At 50.0% G+C, this 22,207-nt stretch overlaps 1 protein-coding gene across 10 annotated transcripts in view; it reads right to left on the bottom strand.

Moving 5' to 3' along the window:
* The window catches only part of ZNF333 (zinc finger protein 333), a 32,719-nt gene that overhangs the window by 5,312 nt on the left and 5,200 nt on the right, over positions 1-22,207 (bottom strand). For 4 of the 10 annotated variants that reach the window (XM_007995560.3, XM_007995561.3, XM_073016851.1 and 1 more), the window contains exons 2-11: positions 21,964-22,007; positions 20,334-20,457; positions 19,805-19,900; positions 18,854-18,936; positions 13,298-13,414; positions 11,690-11,777; positions 2,563-2,651; positions 1,796-1,922; positions 911-1,006; positions 262-338 (exon numbers count right to left, since the gene is read on the bottom strand). In XM_007995560.3, the coding sequence (XP_007993751.1) occupies positions 262-338; positions 911-1,006; positions 1,796-1,922; positions 2,563-2,651; positions 11,690-11,777; positions 13,298-13,414; positions 18,854-18,936; positions 19,805-19,900; positions 20,334-20,457; positions 21,964-21,966 (900 nt within the window). In that variant the 5' untranslated portion in view covers positions 21,967-22,007. Of the gene's footprint in view, positions 1-261; positions 339-910; positions 1,007-1,795; positions 1,923-2,562; positions 2,652-11,689; positions 11,778-13,297; positions 13,415-16,271; positions 16,586-18,853; positions 18,937-19,804; positions 19,901-20,333; positions 20,527-21,963; positions 22,008-22,207 lie in introns of those variants that run through there. The other 6 variants (XM_037992488.2, XM_037992487.2, XM_073016852.1 and 3 more) reach the window with 4 other exon arrangements.

Genomic DNA, 22,207 nt, shown 5'->3' on the forward strand with positions numbered 1-22,207 from the left:
TTTGTGTAAGGCTAAAGTAAGTCTTAAACACTTGGTATCTGTGTCATATCTGTGAAAATGCTTACTTGTAAGAACATGATCTATGTTTAATTTTCCACCAATCCATGACATTCACGGACTCTCTCCCAAGAAACTGCTTCCTCCTGGGTAAGCACTTCTTGCCTTGAATCTCTCTTGGCTCTTGGGCTGCTTTTCTAACTTACAGTAACCCCAGACTCATCCTACTATAGAGAACCACGGATAATCCCTGGTGAGCCTTACCCCTTTCACATCAATGGACAGAATCTCCGTAAAAGGATCTTGGCTAGGAATTGCCTTTTGGGGTTGAAGTTGAGGCTCTGAAATAAATTAGGGAAGAAAAAGTTAAACACACAGAGAAAGAAACTGTGGGATTAAGGTGACCTAAAAAGTAAGCAAGGCACATGTGGACTTTTTTTTTTTTCCCAAATACTGATCCTAAATATGGGAAGAAATTGCAATGAGAAGGAATGCATCTAAGAGTTAAGGAAAATTTTAAGGTGTTTGGCTAGGTGAGAAGTTATGTAATCAGATGAACATGGGAAGGAAATAGTAGGTAATTTACCAAAAAAGGATTCTATGAAGATTGTGACTAATGTTGAGGAAAAATATTAGCAAGAATGTACAGTGGGGAGGAAATGGATAAAATATATACATGGAAATATTAAATATGAAGAGGAAAGTAGGACAAATCTTTTTAGGAGATTAATGTAAAGTTTTAGAGATTAAAAAGGAAAGGGAAAAAGGAAAGAAGGTGGCATTTAATAAGGGAGCTCAACCAAACAGGCTTCTCAGTCAAGGGTATGAATAGGTTGCCCTGATTGACAGTTTCCAAACTGGACACTCCCCTTACTGACCAGAGCTGATGCTCACCTGATCTGCCTGGGCTCACCTGCACAGGTGTCTGAGAGGATGCCTCTGTCAGTGGTCCACTGCTCTCCTCTTTGTTCCAAATAAGACAATGCATTGGGTTTGCACAGTTGATCAGCTGCTCATGAGAAAAACAACGCATGTTGTGGGAGGACTGTGCCATGCCCTGACACCAGGGCCGATATTCTCAAGTCTCTAGGGGCTCTAGAGATGGGAGGGGCAAAATGCTTGTGTCCAAATTCTGATGGACACAGCCAAACTTTTTCACTGAGGAACTAAATACAAGTTCTCTCACTGGGTCCCAGAGGGCACTGAGGCTCTCTGGTCTACAAAACCAAGGGCCTGGTTCAGGAATACATTTGAGAAGCCCAAAAGCTTTTAATCACAGAGAGACAGAGCAGTAAAAAGATCTTCATGCCACAGTAAGGCCAGTAGACTGGAAGCTCATGAAGGTGGGAATTATCTGTTTTTCCACCTCTAGGTTTCCGAGACTTGCACAATTTCTGGAGCTTACGGTTGCTGCATAAGCGTGTGATGAACAGACAAAGCCTTGTCTGGGTGCAGTGGCTCTTATCTGTAATCCCAGCACTTTGGGAGGCTGAAGCAGGTGGATCGCTTGAGCCCAGAAGTTCGAGACCAGTCTGGGCAACACAGCAAAACCCCATCTCAACAAAAAAAGTACAAAAATTAGCCAGGTGTGATGACACACGCCTGTGGTCCCAGCTACTCAGGAGGCTGGGGTGTGAGGATCATCTGAGCCCAAGAAGTGGAGATTGCAGTGAGCCAAAGGTTACAGTGAGCCAAGGTCACGCCATCACACTCCAGCCTGGGCAACAGAGCAAGACTCTGTCTCAGAAAAAAAAAGAAAAAAAATAAAAAAAGGAAAGAAAAGACGAAGTCGCCTTACCCACAGAGGCCAGGTTCCTATAGTTCTCCAGCATCACATCTCTATACAGGCTCCTCTGAGTAGAGTCCAGAAACACCCATTCTTCTGGGGTGAACACCACAGCCACATCTGCAAAGGTGACTGGTTCCTAAAACACACATCCATCCCAGCTCAGCCAGGGACCACCCCCACCAGTATGCCAGAGTATGCTGGGGGCGGGCAGGCCTGGGGAAGGGAAACCCCACGCAGAGGACTTTCAGACAGGGTTCTGAGATCCCCCAGAATCTGCTCCTGGGCTCAGGACTCTGAACTAGAACTCCTCTCTCTACACTCCACTCCTTAAGTAAGAAAGGCAAGAGGCAATAACTAATGTTGCGAGTCCTGGACCTCAGGACAGGACTTATCTATTGACAAGGAGCCAGGAAGCTCTTGCAGATTTGTCCTCCTTCTAGCTCCAGGGTCCAGCAGACCTGAGCATGGTACAGGCAAGAGGGAACGACCTGGAAAATGACTCAACTCTTTGTTCAGTGAGACCATGAAGACCACAAAATGAGGGTGGCTGACATCCTTGCTTTGTTTTCCCTCCTGGGGCTCAGCAGCCTGGGAAGGGTCTGAATGAGGTAGTGGGATCATGGCCCATGCTCCCTTGCTGACACCCACTGCAAGAGGCCCAGTCCCTGAAGCACGGAGACCAACCCCATGAAATGATCCAGGCAGGTCACAGGAAGACGGCAAGTCCAGCCTTTGAGCACAGCAGTGTTCTTTTAGAACAAGAAGTTCTTACCTACCTGTGAACAGGCAGTTGGCAGCCCAGGAGCCATAGCTTCTTCCTCTACTCTGTCCTCCTGAAGCCAGGCAGGGTCCCGTGCAGGCACAGCTAGGGGAGAAGGGAGGAGGTGTGAGGGTTGGTGCCTGGCCTACTGGGCACACTCACAGGCCCCAAGGCTGCCCACCCTGGCTGTGAGTGATCACATCTGTACACACGCACATGCCCACATTCACAGGGACACACACATGTAGACACATATCTGCAAGCTCTTGCACACACATGCAATCACATACACACATGTACACACGGACATGCACACATATACATGCAAACACAGTTACACACCACATGCACCTGTGTATATATATAACATATACACACAGACAAGCATACACACAAAGACACTTATAGACATGCACGCACGCGCGCGCGCACACACACACACACACACATATCCCTTCATTCCATATCCCAAGAGCTATAGACTCAATAATTCACCAGGAGACTCCAAAGCTCCTGCAGCACCCGCCACTGTCCCCTGACTCAGCCTTGGGACAGCTCTTCCTCCCCGGCTGCCTGGCCCCTTCCTCTGCCCCCCTACACTGCAGGGCTAGTGGTGCTCCAGGACTTACCACAAGTAGAGGGCAGATAAACCACAACCAACCTGCAGGTCTGCCTTAAAAGGAAACTTCCTTCCCACCTGCCGTCAAATCACCACCACTCCTCCCTCTGCACCAGGCATCCTCCTTCTGGCCTATGACAGACAAGCAAGCAACTCCCAGATCATCCCTAGTCCCCTGCATCCTCACCTCTCCCTCCCGACGGGACCTTTCCCCTCACTTTTTAAAGCTGACCCACACCCAATCACTGACCCCATGTGTTTTCTGCAGCTGCCATCACAAAGTATCAAACTGAGTGGCTTAAAACCACAGACATGTATCCTCTGGCAGTTTTAGAGACCAGGAGTCCAAAACTAAGCTCAGCAGGGCCACGCCTCCTCTGACACTCTGAGAAGAGTCCTTCCTCGCCTCTCCCTGGCTTCTGGTGGTGGCCATCGATGCTTGGGGCTCCTTGGCTTGTGGATGCATCACTCCAGTGTCTGCCTCCCCCGTCACACGGTCCCCTCCCTGTGTCTGTCTTCACGCGGCGTCTTCCTCACGTTCTCATAAGGACACAGTCATGATGGATTGGGGCCCACCCTTGTGACCTCTTAACTTGGTTACAGCTGCGAAGACCCTATTTCCAATAAGGCCACATTCACAGGGTTAGGACTTCAGCCTGTCTTTTTGGAGGGGTACAAGTCAAGCCATAACACCCCACTTTTCCCTTGGGCTACCTCTATCTCTGCATTTCCTATCGTGGGCTATCTACCCTCCGTGCCCACTTCCTCCTCTCCCACTTGCTTCTCATTGCCACCGTTCCAAGGGCCGGCACCACCCTGGAATCACCAGTGACCTCCATCCATGCTGGGAAATCCCACTGATGTGTGTTCGTCGTCCGATCTCTTCTGGGTTTGCTGTTGTTGTTGTTGTTGCTCCTGTTGTTGTTTAGAACCAGAGTCTTGCTCTGTCACTCAGGCTGGAGTGCAGTGGCACAATCACGGCTCACTGCAGCCTCAAACTCCTGGGCCCAAGTGATCCTCCCACTTCAGCCTCCCAAGTAGCTAAGACTACACGTGTGTGCCACCACACCCAGTTAATTTTTTAAAAATTTTTTTAGAGATGGGGGTCTCACTATGTTGCCCAGGCTAGCCTTGAATTCCTGGCCTCAAGCAATCCTCCCACCTCAGCCCCCTGAGTAGCCAGGATTATAGCTGCAAGCCACTGCACCTAGCCAATCCCTCCTTCTTATAGCCCACCCAGCCTGTGATCGGTGATCACAACCTCGGCCTCCTCTTTTTCCTGCAAGAGCTTCTCCTCCAACATGTTGCCGGCATCCACAGGTTGCAGGCCCTCCTCTTCGCGCCTCCCTCAACTCTCTCTGCCTTGGCGTGCAACCTCACCCATTCTCTGGGTGTCAATTCCCACATCTTCATGATGAAGCCCAAATCTCTAGGCTGACTCTGACATCTGAACACCAGACCATGTATCCAACCATTGGCTCAAATCTTTCTGCCCATCTCAGGGAACAGGAATAGAATGTACCCAAAATGAGGTCCAGAGGTCAGAGCTTCCAACCACAGAGGATTCGTTCCAGGCCTGGAAACCTCCTAGCTTTTGCCCTGATGGGTTTTAAACTTGCTCAGGACCCATGACCCCTTTTTCCCTTCCAGTTTCTCCTTTTGAAATGGGAATGTCTATCCTATGCTTGCCCCATCACTGTATCTTGGAAACAGATCACTTGCTTTCTGATTTCTCACAGGTTCGCAGATGGAGAGGAATTTGGCCCCACAATGGACCACGCTCTGCGTCTCCCTCATACCTGCTGTAGATGACTGACATCATGAGTTGTGGGATTCTCATCAGATGAGATGAACTTTTGAGTTGATGGTGGTTAGATGAGATTTTGCACTTAGAGTTGGGAATGGATTACAACTTTGGGAATGTCGGGATCACGTGAGTGTATTTTGCATGTGGGAAGGACACGAATTTGGGGGGACTAGCGAACAGATTGCCATGGCTTGAATTGTGTCCCCCCAAAAACTGGGAAGCCCTAACCCCTAGTATTTCAAAATGTGACCTTATTGGGCAATAGGATTGTTACAGATGTAATGAGTTGAGATGATACGAGAGTAGGGTAGGCCCTTAATCCAATACGATGGTTCTCCTAAGAGAAGAGACAGAGACAGAGACACAGAGGGGAGACGGCCATGAGGCAACACAGGCAAAGACGGGAGGGCTGCGTCCACAAGCCAAGTAGCACCAAGGGCTGCAGGCCACCGTTAGCAGACAGGGGGCAGGATCCTCCCCCAGAACCATTAGAGGAAGCACACCCATGTCGAAACCTTAGTTTCAGACTTCTGGTATCCTAAACTGTGAAAGAGAAATTTCCGTTATTAAAAAAACAACAACAACAACTAGGTCAGGTGCAGTGGCTCACACCTGTAATCCCAGCATTTTGGGAGGCTGAGGCCAGTGTATCACTTGAGGTCGGGAGACCAACCTGGCCAATATGGCGAAACCCCATCTCTACTAGAAATACAAAAATTATCTGGGCGTGGTGGCACACATCTGTAGTCCCAGCCACTCGGGAGGGTGAGGCACAAGAATCACTTGAACCCAGGAGGCGGAGGTTGCAGTGAGCCAAGATTGCACCACTGCACTCCAGCCTGGGCAACGGAGCAAGACTAGGTCTTAAAAAATAAATAAATAAATAAATAAATGAAACTCATCACCGTCCTCCACCATGTCCTCGATCTCAGGAAGTGCTGTCCCTGTCTTTGATCAGAAATCTCACCCCTCTCTGACACTCTACAGATCCCAGCAACTAATCAGAATAAATAGTGATGACATCTCTACATGGCAGTACTCACCCCTAAGCCCCTCTCCCACCCATCCCCGCTACAGCCAACGCCTACATCGAGCCTTTTCTTTTTGGATCCACTGAAATGTCCCCCTCAGAGTGCCCCATCCTGAGGTCTCCTCCCCTGCACAAAGAGCCCCTTCTCTCCTTTTCTCCGATAGGACCCTTTCCCTTTCTTCACAGCCCTTTCCCATCTGTAACCAGCTATGTATTGTAGCCATGGGTGTTTATTTTCTGTCATCCTCACTGGATTGGAAGCTTTGTAAGAATAAGCCTGGGTGCTTTTACCACCCTGTTCCCGATACCCTACTTGGCACAAAAATGCTCCATGTCATTGGTAAATGAATATATGAACCATCAAATTAACTCAACCTCAATACAAATGTTTTATATGCATTATTACTATAAATTTTTTGAGACAGGGTCTTGCTCTCTCACCCAGGCTGGACTAGCTCACAGCAGCCTTGAATTCCTGGGCTCAAGTGATTATCCCTCCTCAGCCTCCTGAGTAGCAAGACCACAGGTGCACACAACCATGACTGGCTAATTTTCTTATTTTGTAGAGATGGGGTCTTGCTATGTTGCCCAGGCTGGTCTCGAACTCCTGGCCTCAAGAAGTCCTCCCTCCCACCTCAGCCTCCCAAAGTGCTGGGATTACAGGCATGAGCAACCACGCCTGGCCTCTATGTGTTTTAAATCATTCCTCACTTCCCTACTGTGCAGAAAGGAGTTAACCCACCAAGCCTGGATGGACTCCTTAGTGAGATGTGTTTACAAGGTTAGTCCTTGGGCTAACCAAGGGCTAACCAAGTCTGAGAACTTGGATTTCAGGAAGGTTCCCACCCCCCTAACTGATAAAAGAAACTCACTCCACTTAAACCACTTGTACAAACAATGCGGTTTATGTTGAACACCTGCTTTCCTTCTGAAAGTCTGGAATTTAGGGACTGTTTCCTCCAAAACTCACGCTGAAATGTTAGTCCCCAGTGTCGGAGGCGGGATTTGGGGGCAGATCCCTCAAGAATTGATTAATGCTCTCCAACGGAGAGAATGAGTACTCTTCTATTACTTCCCAAGGGAGCTGGTTGTTAAAAAGAGCCTGGCACCTTTCCCCCTTCCCTTCCCTCCCCACCACCCCGCTTGCTTCCTCCCTCACCATGTGATCTCGACACACTGGCTCCCCTTCCCCTTCTGCCGTCAGTGGAAGCAGCCTGAGGCCCTCTCCAGGAGCAGATGTTGGTGCCATGCTTCTGGTACAGCCTGCAGAACCGTGAGTCAAATACACTTCTTGTTTTTTCAAACAGGGTCTCACTGTCACCCAGGCTGGGGTTCAGTGGTGCAATCTCAGCTCACTGCAACCTCTGCCTCCCAGGCTCAAGTGATTCTCCCACCCCAGCCTCCCAAGTAGCTGGGATTATAGGCACACGCCACCATGCCTGGCTAATTTTTGTACTTTTAGTAGAGACATGGTTTCACCACGTTGGCCGGGCTCCTGACCTCAAGTGATCGGCCCACCTTGGCCTCCCAAAATGCTGGGATTCCAAGCGTGAGCCAAACTAAGACAGGTACATTCTGAGCTGTACCTCAAGTCAGCCTACTTGGCCAGTGAAAACGGTGTGCGCTCAGTTCTAATAAGCTTTGCTAGTAGACAACATCGCATGTGGTGCTGGCACAACTTGGCGATAAAGGAATTAAGCCTGTCCTGTGCGACTGTGCCCGGAGAGGACTCTGGAAGCCTGGCTCTGGTTTCCTCTGGGCTTCACCCAGGAACCTGTTCCTTTTGCTTCTCTTTTTTTTTTTTTTTTTTGAGACAGAGTCTTACTGCAACCTCCTCCTCTTGGGTTCAAGCGATTCTCCTGCCTCACCACCACGCTTGGCTAATTTTTGTATTTTTAGTAGAGATGGGGTTTTGCCATGTTGGCCAGGCCAGTCTCCAACTCCTGGCCTCAAGCGATCCGCCCGCCTTGGCCTCCCAAAGTGCTGGGATTAGGCGTGAGCCACCGTGCCCAGCACCCCCTTTGTTGATTCTGCTTAATATCCACTTGTGGTAATAAATCATAGCCATGAGTACGACATCTCCTGTGAGTCCTCCTAGTGGATCATCGAGCCTGGGGTGGTCTTGGGGGAACCCAGCACACCTCCTCCACACTCAACCCCAAGTCTAGACCAGCACTACTCTACTCCTAACAGCCTCCACCTACCACTGCTTTCCTCGCTGAGCCCACACTCCTCACAGGTGCTGGGGGGTGGGGTTCTGTTAAAATCACAGGTGCAAGGCCGGTGGCTCACACCTGTAATGCCAGCACTTTGGGAGGCCGAGGCAGGCAGATCACGAGGTCAGGAGATCGAGACCATCCTGGCTAACATGGTGAAACCCCATCTCTACTAAAAATACAAAAAATTAGCCAGGCGTGGTGGCAGGTGTCTGTAGTCCCAGCTACTCGGGAGGCTGAGGCAGGAGAATGGCATGAACCCCAGAGGCAGACCTTGCAGTGAGCCGAGACTGCGCCACTGCACTCCTGTCTGGGCGACAGAGTGAGACTCCATCTCAAAAAAAAAAAAAAAAATCACAGGTGCATTGCACCACTCACCTAAACACATCACTGGCTCCCAGTGGGCTTAGAACATGGGCCAAGGTTCTTGTCCTATACTTCCAAGCCCTAAACAATCTGGAACCTGCTTCTTCTTCAATCAGCTCACACCACTCTCTCTCCACTTCTCCCTCCTCCCTTCACAGCATCTTCCATGGGCCCTGGATGCAACCGGTTCTGTGCTCCATGGGGAATTTTATCAATGTTGTTCCTAAGCCTGATATCCTCTCTCCGAACCTCCCAACAGCCCAACACCTGACCAAGCTAAATGTTACAGTATTTATCATGGTCTAGGTCAGGGTTTGTCCCCCAGGATACATTTGGTGTCGAGCTGTCATTCCAAAATACCATGTACTAGGTGACTTAACAGAAATTTGCTGCTAACAGTTCTGGATGCTGGAAGTTTGAGATCAAGATGCCAGCATGGGTGGTTTCTGGTGAGGGCTCTCTTCCTGGCTTGCAGACAGCTGCCTTCTGGCTGTGTCCTCACATGGGCGAGAGAGAGCTCTGGTGTCTCTTCCTCTTTCTGTAAGGGCATGAGTTCTGTTGGTTCAGGGCTTCACCCTTATGACCTTAGTTAACCTTTATCACCTCCTTAGAGGCCCCATCTCCCATGGCACCTTCGGGGGAGACACTGGGGCTTCAACACGAATTTTGGGGAGGGGAAGCACAATTCAGTCTGTCGCATCTAGAGACACTTTAGCTTTTCATGACTAGGGGGTATGTGGATGTTACGAGCTGAAGTGTATGACCCCAAAAATTCATATCTTGTGTCTTAACCCCTGGTATCTTATCTCACCCCTGGTAACCATATTTGAACATAGAGTCTTTAGAGGTAATTAAATTAAAATGATGTCAGTAGGGCGGGCCCTAGTCCAATATGACTGGTGTACTTAAAAGACGTGTTAGTCCGCTTTGCACTGCTATAAAGAACTACCTGAGACTGGGGAATTTATAAAGAAAAGAGGTGTAATTTGGCTCCTGGTTCCACAGGTTGTATACGAAGCATGGCTGGGCAGGACTCAGGAAACTGACAATCATGGCGGAAGGCAAAGGGGAAGCAGGCACGTGCTACATGGCTGGAGCAGGAGGAAGAGAGTGAAGCGGGAGGTGCTACACATTTCTAAACAACCAGATCTCGTGAGAACTCACTTACCATCAAGAGAACAGCAAGGGGAAGTCCACCCCCATGATCCAGTCACCTCCCACCAAGCCCTTCCTCCAACATTGGAGATTACAATTTGACATGAGATTTAGGCGGGGACACAAATGCAAACCCCATCACAAGAAGACGACATTTGGACACAGGCATGTACAGAGGGAAGATGATGTGAAGACACAGAGACAAGATGGCCATCTACACACCAAGGAGAGGCTTCCAAAGGAACCAGCCCTGCCAACACCTTGATCTCGAGCTTCTGGCCTCCAGAGCAGTGAGACAACATATTTCTGCTGTTTAATCCACCCAGCTGTTGGAACTTTGATACGGCAGCCCTGACAAACTCATAGAGGAAAAGCACTCCTAGCGTCTAGTGAGTTGAGGCCAGGGATGCTGCTCAACATCCTACAATGCACAGGACGGCCCACAACGGAGAGTGAACAGGCCCCAGTATCAGCAGTGTTGCAGTTGAGAAACCCTGGCCTAAGCTTAAATATCCATCCTTTCCCAGAACTCTCTCCTGTGCCCTGAGATGAAGTCCTTGTACAACACGCTTCCATTGGACTCTGTTATTCATTTCAAACTCTGACCACCCAGCGGACTGTGAGCTCCACGGAAGAGGGGTCAGTGTTTTCTTTGTGACTGTTTCCTGGTCCCCATCTCACCACCGGATGATGACAATGGTGGTGTTACCCGCTTCAAGAAGTAACAAAATAGGCCGGGCACGGTGGCTCACACCTCTGGTCCCAGCACTTTGGGAGGCCGAGGTGGGCAGATCACTTGAGGTCAAGAGTTTGAGACCAGCCTGGCCAACATGGCAAAACCCTGTCTTTACTAAAAATACAAAAATTAGCCAGGCATGGTAGCGCACACCTGTCATCCCAGCTACTCGGGAGGCTGAGGCAGGAGAATCGCCTGAACCTGGGAGGCAGAGGCTGCAGTGAGCTGAGATCGCGCCACTGTACTCCAGCCTGGGTGATAGAGTGAGATGCTATCTCAATTAAAAAAAAAAAAAAAAAAAGAAGTAACAAAATAGAGCCTAGCCCAGAAGGCTTACCAAAAATATACTGAAGAGCAACACATGACCTAGATCTAAGAATTGTTCCCTGTCAAGAAGATAACAGAGATTCCAGACATAAGAGTGGATGGCACTTTTAAGAAACAAAGTTTATTATTCTTACTAGAAGGCAAACTGGAAGAAAACAAACACCTTACCATTAAAGCTAAAATGTTATTTGTCTTCTAGAATTAATTTCTTCCCCACTTCTCAGGAGAAGTGGCTTTGAACCTCTTTTTTTTAGAGACAGGGACTCATTCTGTCACCCAGGCTGCAAAGTACAGTAAAGCAACTGTAGTTCACATCAGCCTTGACCTCCTGGGCTCAAGCGATCCTCCTGCCTCAGTCTCTCAAGTAGCTAGGACTTAGGCACCACCTGTGGCTAATTTTTTTTTTTTTTTTTAGAAATAGGGGTCTCACTATGTTACCCAGGCTGGTCTCGAACTCCTGGCCTCAAGCAATCCTCCTGCCTACGCCTTGCAAAGCACTGGGATTAAAGGCATGAGCCACTGCAACCAGCCTGAACCTCATTTTTTAAAACCCAGTTAAAACACAGGCCATTTCTAGTAAATTCAATCATAATTTTCAAAAATCGACATTATCAGGTAGTCAAGAATTTCATGTTGCCCAAAGAGAGGTCTGGCCTTTTCCTGCAGTTGAGTGAACCTCTCTTTCTTAACAGAAAAATCTGTCACTGGAAGTGCCCTCCTGCTTAAATACACAAATAACGAGAGAGGCTTTCTGCATCCTCTCCCTATGGTGCCACGGCAGTGCCTGCAGTCAGAGGACCTGTAGGCAGGATGCGATACAAGTTCCTGGACAGAACACAAGGATAGCAGGACCCTCTGGCCACGTGTTCCATGCGGCACTCACTCACCAGAATCCCCGGCCACCCACGGGTCGGGGTGGCCCAGCGTAGGCACTGGTATCAACACCCTCTGAATCTGCACAGCGGCCTTCAGTCCCTGCACAGAGTGACAGGGGTCACAGATTAGAGTCAAGAGGCTGAGGGGGTCCACTCACACCTGCTCACCCCAGATGAATGTGCATGTTTGATCCTGCTTTGGGGAACATGTTAATAAAAGAAGAGATAAACCCATTTACCTTGTCAGGATTTACCCAATCCTTAAATACAAAGCTAATCACTGTGATCCAAAATGGCCTGGAGAGAGGGTGCCCAGGCAGGGGCTGGGGAAGGTGGCACCCTCCGAGGAGGCTCTAGAAGTCAGGGAAAAGCTGGGAAAACAGTGGGGAGTGGATGGCCAGGAGGTTGAGGGGTAGAGGGGAGATGGAGCTTGGAGGTGGACCTGAGTGAGAGAGGAGCAGGCAGTCAGTGAGTTTTTCTGGGAGGAAGACCCCTCCTTGGAGTAGGATGTGAACTCTTCTCTGCTGGCAGCTGCTTGCTCAGGAAACACGTCTGACCTGACTCGCACTTCTAAGGGATCGCTCTGGCTTCTGTGTCCAGGGTGGGGCCCAGGCGCCTGTCAGGAGCCAACCTAGAGTCCAGGAGAGCTAACAGTGGCTCTGGGCAGGGGGGCAGCAGGGGCAGGAGGGGCAGCTGGAGGTGGGTTACATTTTGGAGATAACGCTAGCAGGACTTGGTGGTGGATGGGGGGTGAGGGGTACCTGCAGCAGGTCCCTTGGGCGAGGGAACAGGGCAGGGACAAGTGGGAGGAGGCCTTTTCTCCTCGTGCAGGGCTCAGGATGTGCCTTACAGCAGTAGTCACCAACCTTTTTGGCACCAGGGACCAGTTTCATGGAAGACAATTTTTCCACAAACCAGGGTGGGGGTATGGTTTTGGCATGAAACTGTTCCACCTCAATTATCAGGCATTAGTTAGATTCTCATAAGGAGCCTGCAGCCTAGATCCCTCACATGCGCCGTTCACAATAGGATCCGCGCTTCCCCGAGAATCCAGTGCTGCTGCTGATCCGACAGGAGGCGGAGATCAGGCATGGATGCTTGCCCACCGCTCACCTCCTGCTCTGCAGCCTGGTTCCTAATAGGCTAGGGGCTAGCACTGGTCCACGGCCTGGGGGTTAGTGACCCTTGCCTTACAGCGTCTCTCCCTCCCATTCTCTCTCTGCCTTGGTAAGGACACACAGGGCCCTGAGCCAAGAGGTCCTCACTTCCCTGAGCCTGCTCAGGTCATAGGAGCTGCCAGTTCCTGTCAGTTTCAAGGTCGTGGAAGCAGTGGGACTAGGGTGGAAGGACAGGAAGAAAAAAGGCTGGACCAGGAAAGGCAGGGCCCACAGTCCAACAACCAGACCCTCCCCTAGGACCCACCCTGGAGCCCGCCATCACCCTGGGGACAAGTATATTCAACACAGAAACAGACTGCACCACCCCAAGCCCACAGCCTGGGCCTCCTACAGGCCCCAGACGCCCTCCTTTCCCTCCCCTACCCCAATTTACAGACACCCCACACCCTAGGCCTTCCTGACTGCACCTGGTGCCATCACAGTGAACCTCTCCCAGGCTTACCGTGCATCCCGGAGACCAAGGCGACTCCTGGAGAGCTGGCCGGTCCTCTTGAGTCAATGGTGTCTCCTTCACTCCTATGGAGGGCACCAGCTGCATCCTCAGGAACAGCCCTGGCCCCTGGGAAAAGACAGGAGGGTGCTGAGCAGGACAGAGGTAGCACTGCAGCTGTTCTTGGCCCAAGAGACCTTTGGTTTGGGGCTTAGGGCTGCCAGATGTCAAGGCAAATGGGGCCGGGTGCGGTGGCTCATGCCAATAATCCCAGCACTTTGGGAGGCTGAGGTGGAAGAATTGCTTGAGGCCAGGAGTTCAAGACCAGCCTGGCCAACATGGCGAAGCCCCATTGATATGGTTTGGCTCTGTCCCCACCAAAATCTCATCTTGAATTCCCACCTATTGTGAGAGGGACCCAGTGGGAGGTAATTGAATCATGGGGGCAGGTCTTTCCCATGATTGTTCTCGTGATAATAACTAAGTCTCATGAGATCTGATGGTTATTATAAGGGGAGTTTTCCTGTGCAAGGTCTCTTTAGTTCCTGTCATCCATGTAAGACGTGACTTGCTCCTCCTTGCATTCTGCCATGATTGTGAGCCACGTGGAACTGTAAGTCTAACAAAATCTCTCTCTTTTGTAAATTGCCCAGTCTCGTTGGGTATGTCTTTATCAGTAGCATGAAAACAGACTGATACACCCATCTCTACTAAAAATACAAAAATTAGCCAAGTGTGGTGGTGCACGCCTATAGTCCCAGCTGCTCGGGAGGCTGAAGCATGAGAATCACTTGAACCTGGGAGGCAGAAGTTGCAGTGAACTGAGATTGCATTACTGCACTCCAGCCTGGGCAACAGAGCGAGACTGTGTCTTTAAAGGAAAAAAAAAGGCAAGGTACACGGGTCTGGCATCTGGTAGCCTCAGACTTAGTAACTACTCCCAACCTACTGCAGGCACCAGCCGCCACCGAGGGTCTCCAGGATTTAACACACTGCAGATGCAGAGACAGACCTAAGGTTAGGACAGAGCCCCTGGAGAGGCTATGAGACGTTTCACTACAGAACACTGGGGTGTGGCACAGAGGGGTGGCCGTGTGAAAAGGCAGCAGGAGGGTGGCCACCTGCAAGCCAAGGAGAGAGGCCTCGGGAGAACCTAGCCCTGCTGCCACCTTGATCTTGGGCTTCTGGCCTCCAGAAGGGTAAGAAAATAAATTTCTGCTGTTTAAGTCACCCAAAAAACAAAAAAGAAAGGTCAGGAGATATCAGTTCTGAATAGGAATGCTGTCCTTGTCCACAGGGCATCCATCATTCATAGGGTCAAACTGCCTGCCAACTTTGTCTCCAACTTCCCTGTGACCCACAGTCCACACACCATACCAGTTCTTATCTCACGGGCTCCTTATCTCAGTCAATACTTCCCCTGCCCTAAAACAGCCAGGGACAGCACCTACCCGCCAAGGTCCACTAAAATTATTCAAACTGACCAATCCTGGGCGGTTTACCCTGCCCGCCTCACTTTCCCTGTGGAAACCCCAAGAAACGCTCTGGCCTAGGCTATCCCCTTGCTCCTTTCTGCCCCCAGGCTGACCTTGGTGTTTCCCTGTGTGGACCTGTGTGGCATGGTGTACCCTGTCCTCCCAGGAAATACAAGTAATCAAAATTTTCCAATGACATTGGCCTTTCTGAGTCATAAATTAAAATCGCACAGGTACGTTTTGAGACAAATGTTTGCATCAGAATCATTTAGACACAGGTCATACTACTTAAAAGAAACTGTTTTTAGGTGTTCTGCCAATTTGTCGAACAAATATGTACCGGGCTGGTATGGTTTGGCTATCTCCCCACCCCAATCTCATCTTGAATTGTAGTTCCCATCATCCCCATATGTCTTTCCCATGATTGTGGGAGGGACCTGGTGGGAGATAATTGAATCATGGGGGCAGTTACCCCCACGCTGCTGTTCTCATGATAGTGAGTTCTCACAAGATCTGATGGTTTTATAAGGGGCTTTTCCCCTTTTGTCTGTACTTCTCCTTCCTGCCCACCATGTGAAGGACGTGTTTGCTTCCCCTGCTACCACGTTGTACGTTTCCTGAGGGCTCCCCAGCCATGCTGAACTGTGAGTCAATTAAACCTCCACCCTTTATAGATGACCCAGTCTTAGATATGTCTTTATTAGCAGGGTGAGAATGGACTGAGACACGGGCACTGCTGGTGCAGGCCTGGGGACCCAGCAGACGACGAGAGCAGCAACACTGCAGCCTCAAAGAGCTGGGTGTCTGCAGAAGAGGCAGCTGTGGGGTGGCCCTGGGACAGAACAAGGGCTGTTCCTCAGCCTCCCTTGGGGCTTTTTATTTTTCTTTGAGACAGAATACTGCTCCGTCACCCAGGCTGGAGAGCAGTGGTGCAAACACATGGCCCACTGCAGCCTTGAATTCCTGGGTTCAAGCAATTTTCTCGCCTCAGCCTCCCAAGTAGCTGAACTACAGGTGCACACCACCACACCTGGCTATGGCTAATTTTTGTATGTTTTGCAGAGACGGGTTCTTGCTATGTTGCCCAGGCTGGTTTCAAACTCCTGAGCTCTAGTGGTCCTCCCACCTTGGCCTCCTGAGTTGCTGGGATTCTGGGGTAAGCCCCCATGCCTGGCTTCCTCGGGGCTCTTCTAAGAGCAGTTTCCCACCCTCCTCTTCACTGGTCCGTCCGCTGGACCAGCTGACAAAAGAGAGGGAGGCCATGGGGACTCACTCTGTCCCTGGCCATTAGCACTTTTTCCCATGTGACAGGGAGGTCTCAGAGCCACCGTGCAGGGTCTCAATGATTGTGACAGGCGCAATGATGCCTGGCATGGCCTGGAAGGGCTACCTGAAGGGTCAGCACCATCACCCCAGTGGCAGGTTTTATGATCGTCAGGCAGCAGAACCTGGCAGCTGAGACTGTGGTCTCTGGGGTTAGGTCTGGGTTCAACTCCTAGCTCCAAACCCACCTCTACTACTCACGGGCTGGATGTCTTCAGTGATGAACTCAGCTTCTCTAAATATGTGTCCATAGGTGGACCTCTTCTGCCCACTCAGAATAGTCTGTGACTGCCTGTTTCCTGGAGCTCTGATGTAACAAGAGCCCCATGCCTGCCACTCTCAGCACCCATCACAGAGGGGCTTGCTGGGCTGGGTGTGGAGTTCTGTGGAGGGCGCTGGAGCCCTGTACTGAAAGGAGAGAGCCCACAGAAATGAAGAGGGCACCGGGCCCTCGTGGCTCATTCTCTCTCCCTCTCTCCTTTCTTCACATGGGGTCCACCTGCTGAGCAAGAGAGATATGGGGGTGGAGGATGGGACCTGGGGACGCCTTCTGCAACACCTTATCCATTCATCCCTTCATTCAACAAGCACTGGGGGCTACACGACACACAGAATGCCCTGCAATTGCCAGCCTGCACAACACAGCGAGACTTCTCTCCAAAACAATTTTTTAAAATTAGCCAGACATGGTGGTGCACGCCTGTAGTCCCAGCTACTCGGGAGGAGACTGAGGCAGGAAGAGCGCTTGAGCTAAGAAGTTCGAAGCTACAGGGAGCTACAATCATGCCGGTGCACTCCTGCCTAGGTGAGAGAACAAGACTCCATGTCTATGTAAAAAGGTAAGAAAGGAAAAAGGATGTTCTGTAATGAGGCTTATCACAACCACCACATCGGATGAGGAACCTGCAATCCAGCAGCCCTGATAAGACATTCTCAGAACTCAAGGTCTCAAAACCCAAGCACCTGTTCCCAAGGAGCTACTGGAGGGTGTTCTCCACCAAAACAAGAGTGTAAACCAAGAATGAGCAGGGCCTGGGGAGTGAGGAGGGCTGTCGGCTGCCCAGGGGTCTGTTGCAGCCAGGCAGGTTGTGAGTTTTGGCTGATCTGCAGCCCACCCCAGGCTGCACAGGTTGAGGCTTCTCGGAGTTCCAGAAGCTTCCGTGGCAAAGAAGTGGAGTGTGGGTCTCTAAAACGTAGGCCACTGCACCCTATCCACTGGGTGGGGCATCTCTGATGCTGACACCCATCCATGACACAGGGGAAGGGGCACTGACTGAGGGATCCCGGGGTTCTCACTGACCCTGGGACTAACAGGCCCCACCTGGGGAGTGAAGCTGAGCTCTGTGCCTCTTTCTATCCAAACCCTAACCCTAACTTTCACCAACACTCAGGAATGGGAACCCAAACTTTGGAAGGTCCTATCGTTTGAGGGGGAAGGAATTTAGGGCCAAAGAGGGGATGGTGGGGACTCAGTGTATATTTTCTCCTGTACTGTTAATGTACAAGCTCGTATGGAAGACTTTTCCACACTGAAAAGGGCTTCCTTCCAGTGTGGAGTCTAGACAGGTCTCCTAAGAAGAGAAGGATGCCCAGCAACTTCCCCACATTCTTTCCAATCAAAGCGGCCTCTCTCTGGCCAGTTCTCTCATCCAAATCCAGGCTCCTCCAGAAATATTTCCTGCCTCCTTTCAACTCCTCAGGAGCCTTTTCTCCAGGTGGAGCTTGCTCCTGACAAGAGGTGAGTAATGGCTGGGCCCACTGGCTCACACCTGTAGTCCCAGCTACTTGGGTGGCTGAGGTGGGAGGATCACAGGAGGCCAGGAGTTCAAGATGATCCTGGGCAACACAGCAAGACCTCATCTCTAAGAAAAAAAAAAGAAAAAGAAAAAAAATAGCTGGGCATGGTGACTCAGGCCTGTGGTCCCAGGCACTCGGGAGGCTGAGGTAGAAGGATCACTTCAGCCCAGAATTTGAGCCATGAACATGCCACTGCATTCCAGCCTGTGTGGCAGAGCGAGACCGTCTTTTAAAAAACAGAAAAAGAGGTGAGTGATGGTGGGAAGCTCGTCAAGATCTGTGTCAGTGCCCAGGGGTCCTCCCCACCAGGAGCATATTCTCAACATTTTCAAGCCATGCCTTGTTTAGACAGCTGGGGTTCGTCAAGTTGAGTGTGTTGCCAGCTCTACCACAGGGCTCCCTCTTACTCACAATGGGGCTTCTCTACCAGGATGGGTTTTTCTGACAGTTGCTAAGGAGGAGGTCATATTTCACACACTCAATGTCTGACTCACATTTATTAAAATGTTTCCTTCAGGAAACCTTCTAGAAAAAAAGAATCCTGAGGCAGGCAGATCACTTGAGGCCAGGAGTTTGAGACCAGCCTGGCCAACACAGTGAAACCCTGTCTCAACCAAAAAATACCAAAATTAGCCAGGCATGGTGATGCATGCCTGCAGTTCCAACGACTCGGGAGGCAGAAGCAGGAGAATCACTTGATCCCGGGAGGTGGAGGCTGAAATGAGCCAAGATCACGCCACTGCACTCCAGCCTGGGTGATACAGCGAGACTCTGTCTCAAAAAAAAAAAAAAAAATCTTGAGCAACAGTCAGGGTTTGCCCAAATTCAGAAGTCACAGGAACTCAGACACTGTTTTCCTTCCAAGAGATACCCATGCTGCTAACATCTCCCTGGCTCTGGTCCTGTATTTCCACCTCACGTGTTCCTCAACTTCTCCCGTGCTGGGAGCCAGGGAAAACCACGTGCATCTTACCATTTGCATGTCCCTGGAGGATGCTTCTTCCAAAAGAGCCTGCATAGAAGGCAACTCTTTGGGTTTAAGTTGAGATTCCCAGGCTGAAATGAATGGGGGAAAAAAATGAACTCCTTTCAGAAATAGTGACATTAAATTGAAAATATATATTCACCTACATATATAGTCACATATGTATGTGAATATATAGACACACTATACACACATAGGCCTTTTCTTTTAATATTGAATATAAATATTCAAATTTTAATACCAAATACATATATTCAAGTTGAGATTTCCAGTCTGAAACGAATTGAGAAAAAATGAACTCCTTTCAAAAAGAAATACTGGCATAAAATTGAAAATATATATGTAAATATATATATATATAAAAATATATATATATATATATATTTGCGTGTGTGTGTGTGTGTGTGTTTTGTTTTGAGACAAAGTCTTGCTCTTTCACCCAGGTTGGAGTGCAGTGGCGCAATCTTGGCTCACTGCAATCTCCATCTCCTGAGTTCAAGCAATTCTCTGCCTCAGCCTCCCAAGTAGCTGGGATTACAGGCGCCCACCACCACATCCGGCTAATTGGTTTTTGTATTTTCAGTAGAGACGGGATTTCACCATCTTGGCCAGGCTGGTCTTCAACTCCTGACCTTGTGATCCACCCACCTCAGCCTCCCAAAGTGCTGGGATTACAGGCATGAGCCACCACACCTGGCCCTCTAATTTTTTAAGAGAAATTAGAACAAATCTTTTTCTGAAACCAAAGGAAAGTAGGAGAGGAGGGCTAGAAAGTGAAAATAGAAGAGAAGCTAAAGGAACTTGAGAAACCTCACTCTGAATAGCCTTCGGTGTCCCCTCAGAACAAAGGGCGTTTGAAAATGCTCTTAGCGTGACACTTCCCAGGGCACACCACCCAGCCAGGCGGGTCAGGGAATCCACAGCCTGCCTGGTACTCACCTACACCCGTGGCATGGAGAATCCCTCGTTCTGTTGCCCTTGGCTCTGCTCTTGGCCCCAGCTGGGAGACGCAACTGGGTTTGCATGGTGGAGTTCCTGCACATGAAGAAAGACACAGGCGCTGAGGGACGGAGGGAGGGCTTGAAGGGGAAAACAAACTTGTTTTTCAACTCAGACTCTCCTTCAGCTTCAACATGAGCTTCAGATTCTTTGGGCTGAGCAAGTGTGATGGGTAGCAAAGGGATCTTGCCCAGTAGCTAATGAACTCAGGACCCAACCCACAAACACCCTCCCCTCTGCCCCAAGGGACTGAGGCTCTCTCACCTCGGAAGCCTGGGACCAAATTCAAGGAGACCAAAACAGGGCCTTACTAAAGAGGGAAAGAAGGCAGTGCAACAGATGAAGCTTTGTCATCCTGTGGACGATAAGCGCCACAAAGCCTAAGCCACGTCTGTCTTGTTCACATGGCAGGCGCTTAAGAAGCATTTAGTGCCCGCGTACAGAAGGAGCCAGGTGACGCCAGCCTTACCCCTGGAGGTCAGGGTCCTGCACTGGTCCAGCATCCCGTATCTGCACAGGCTCCTCCGTGCGCTATTCAGCAATGCCCACTCCTGGATGAACTCCACCGCCACATCCTCCAAGGTGACTGATTCCTAAAACAGCACACACGTTCTGGCTCGGCAAAGACCGCCCCCACCAGTGAGCAGAATGACTGGTTATCACTGGAGAAGAGAAAATGTTCAGACACGGCAGGCGTGGAAAACCCAGCCCAACGCCTATTTTTGTAAATAATGTTTTCTTGGCACACAGCCACGTGCATTTATTTACAATGCATCAGTGGCTGTTTTGAGGCCACAATGGCAGAACTGAGTAGTTGTGACAGAGATCACCCGGGCCACCAAGCTGAAATGTTCACTTTCTTTTAACATTTGGACAAATCCTAGAGTGTACGTTTTGGCTCTCTGTGTAACTCCACTGACTTGTGATGCCAGAGCCTGTCCTTCCTGGCTTACAGAGTTTTTCCTAAACTCCTTATCACAAATTGGCACAGCACCACAAATTTGGGCTTGACAGCTTAATTTCTGTGAAGTCCCTGGGATTCCCCAAGACTTACGTCCTTAATAATCTTTTATACTTGTGAAAGTAGGACTTCCATTGCATCTCAGAGTCTTTTTTTTTTTTTTTTTTTTTTGAGACAGAGTCTTGCTAGACTGCAGTGGCGCAATCTCGGCTCACTGCAACCTTCACCTCCCGGGTTCAAGTGATTCTCCCGCCTCAGCCTCCCAAGTAGCTGGGATTACAGGCGCGCGCCACACGCCCAGCTGATTTTTTGTATTTTCAGTAGACAGAGCTTCACCATGTTGGCCAGGCTGGTCTTGAACTCCCAGCCTCAAGTGATCTGCCCGCCTCGGCCTCCCAAAGTGCTGGGATTACAGGCATGAGCACCACGCCCGGCCTCATCTGAGAATCTGTATGGCCTTTTAATTGCAGAATTCTTCAGAGCAGCGCTGTCCAACAGACATCACTCTCTGCTGACAGGAATGTTCCATGCCTGCGCTTTCCAGAAAGGGGCTACCAGCTACATGTGGCTGTTGAGCACTTGGGCAATGTGACTGGGGAAACTGAGAAACTGAGCACTTAAAACTTTTTAATTTTTTTTTTTTTTTAAGAGACAGGGTTTTACTCTATAGCTTAGGCTGGAGTACAAGCTCACAATCCTAGCTCAACGCAGCCTCAACCTCCTGGGCTCAAGCTATCGTCCTACCTCAGCCTCCCAAGTAGCTACGATTCCAGACACACACAGCCATGCCTGGCTAAATGTATTGAATCTTAATTAATTTAAGCTGAATTTATATTTCTGTGGCCACATGTGTTTTCAATAGGTCTAACCAGGGATGGCAAGGCTGGCCCTGGAGGAGCTCCACTCAGAGCCCCAGGGTCTGCTGTGGGACTCTTCTTCCACACCAGTTTCCCTCTAGACGCCAGGCACAGAAGGATGTCCCCAGGTCCCCTAGGGCAGGGATGAGGCTGCTCCTCACTCGCCCTCCCCTTTCTTCCTCAATTGGGCAGGGAAGTGGGGAGAAAGAAGACAAGGCCCAGAGGACATAGTTATCCTATGTATCCACCCCTTCAACCACAGGAGCCCCCAACTTCCTCACCATGACACTGGAGCCAGGGTTTGAGGTCTCAGTCGGTGTCCTCCCTGCAATAAAAGAGACACCGAGGTAAAAGAAGGGGTGAGGACGGAAGCAGAGCATTTTGGGGGGTCTCCAGCAGAGTGGCCACAATAAAAACCCTTACAGGACATTTACCTCCATAAGCAACATGTTGGGCCCCAAGCCCCCTTTCAAACAAGTGACTTCTACTGACTCTTCCCACGTCATCAAAGGATCATTTTAACTC

Source organism: Chlorocebus sabaeus, chromosome 6, assembly GCF_047675955.1.
Source record: "Chlorocebus sabaeus isolate Y175 chromosome 6, mChlSab1.0.hap1, whole genome shotgun sequence".
Taxonomy (NCBI): Eukaryota; Metazoa; Chordata; class Mammalia; order Primates; family Cercopithecidae; genus Chlorocebus; species Chlorocebus sabaeus.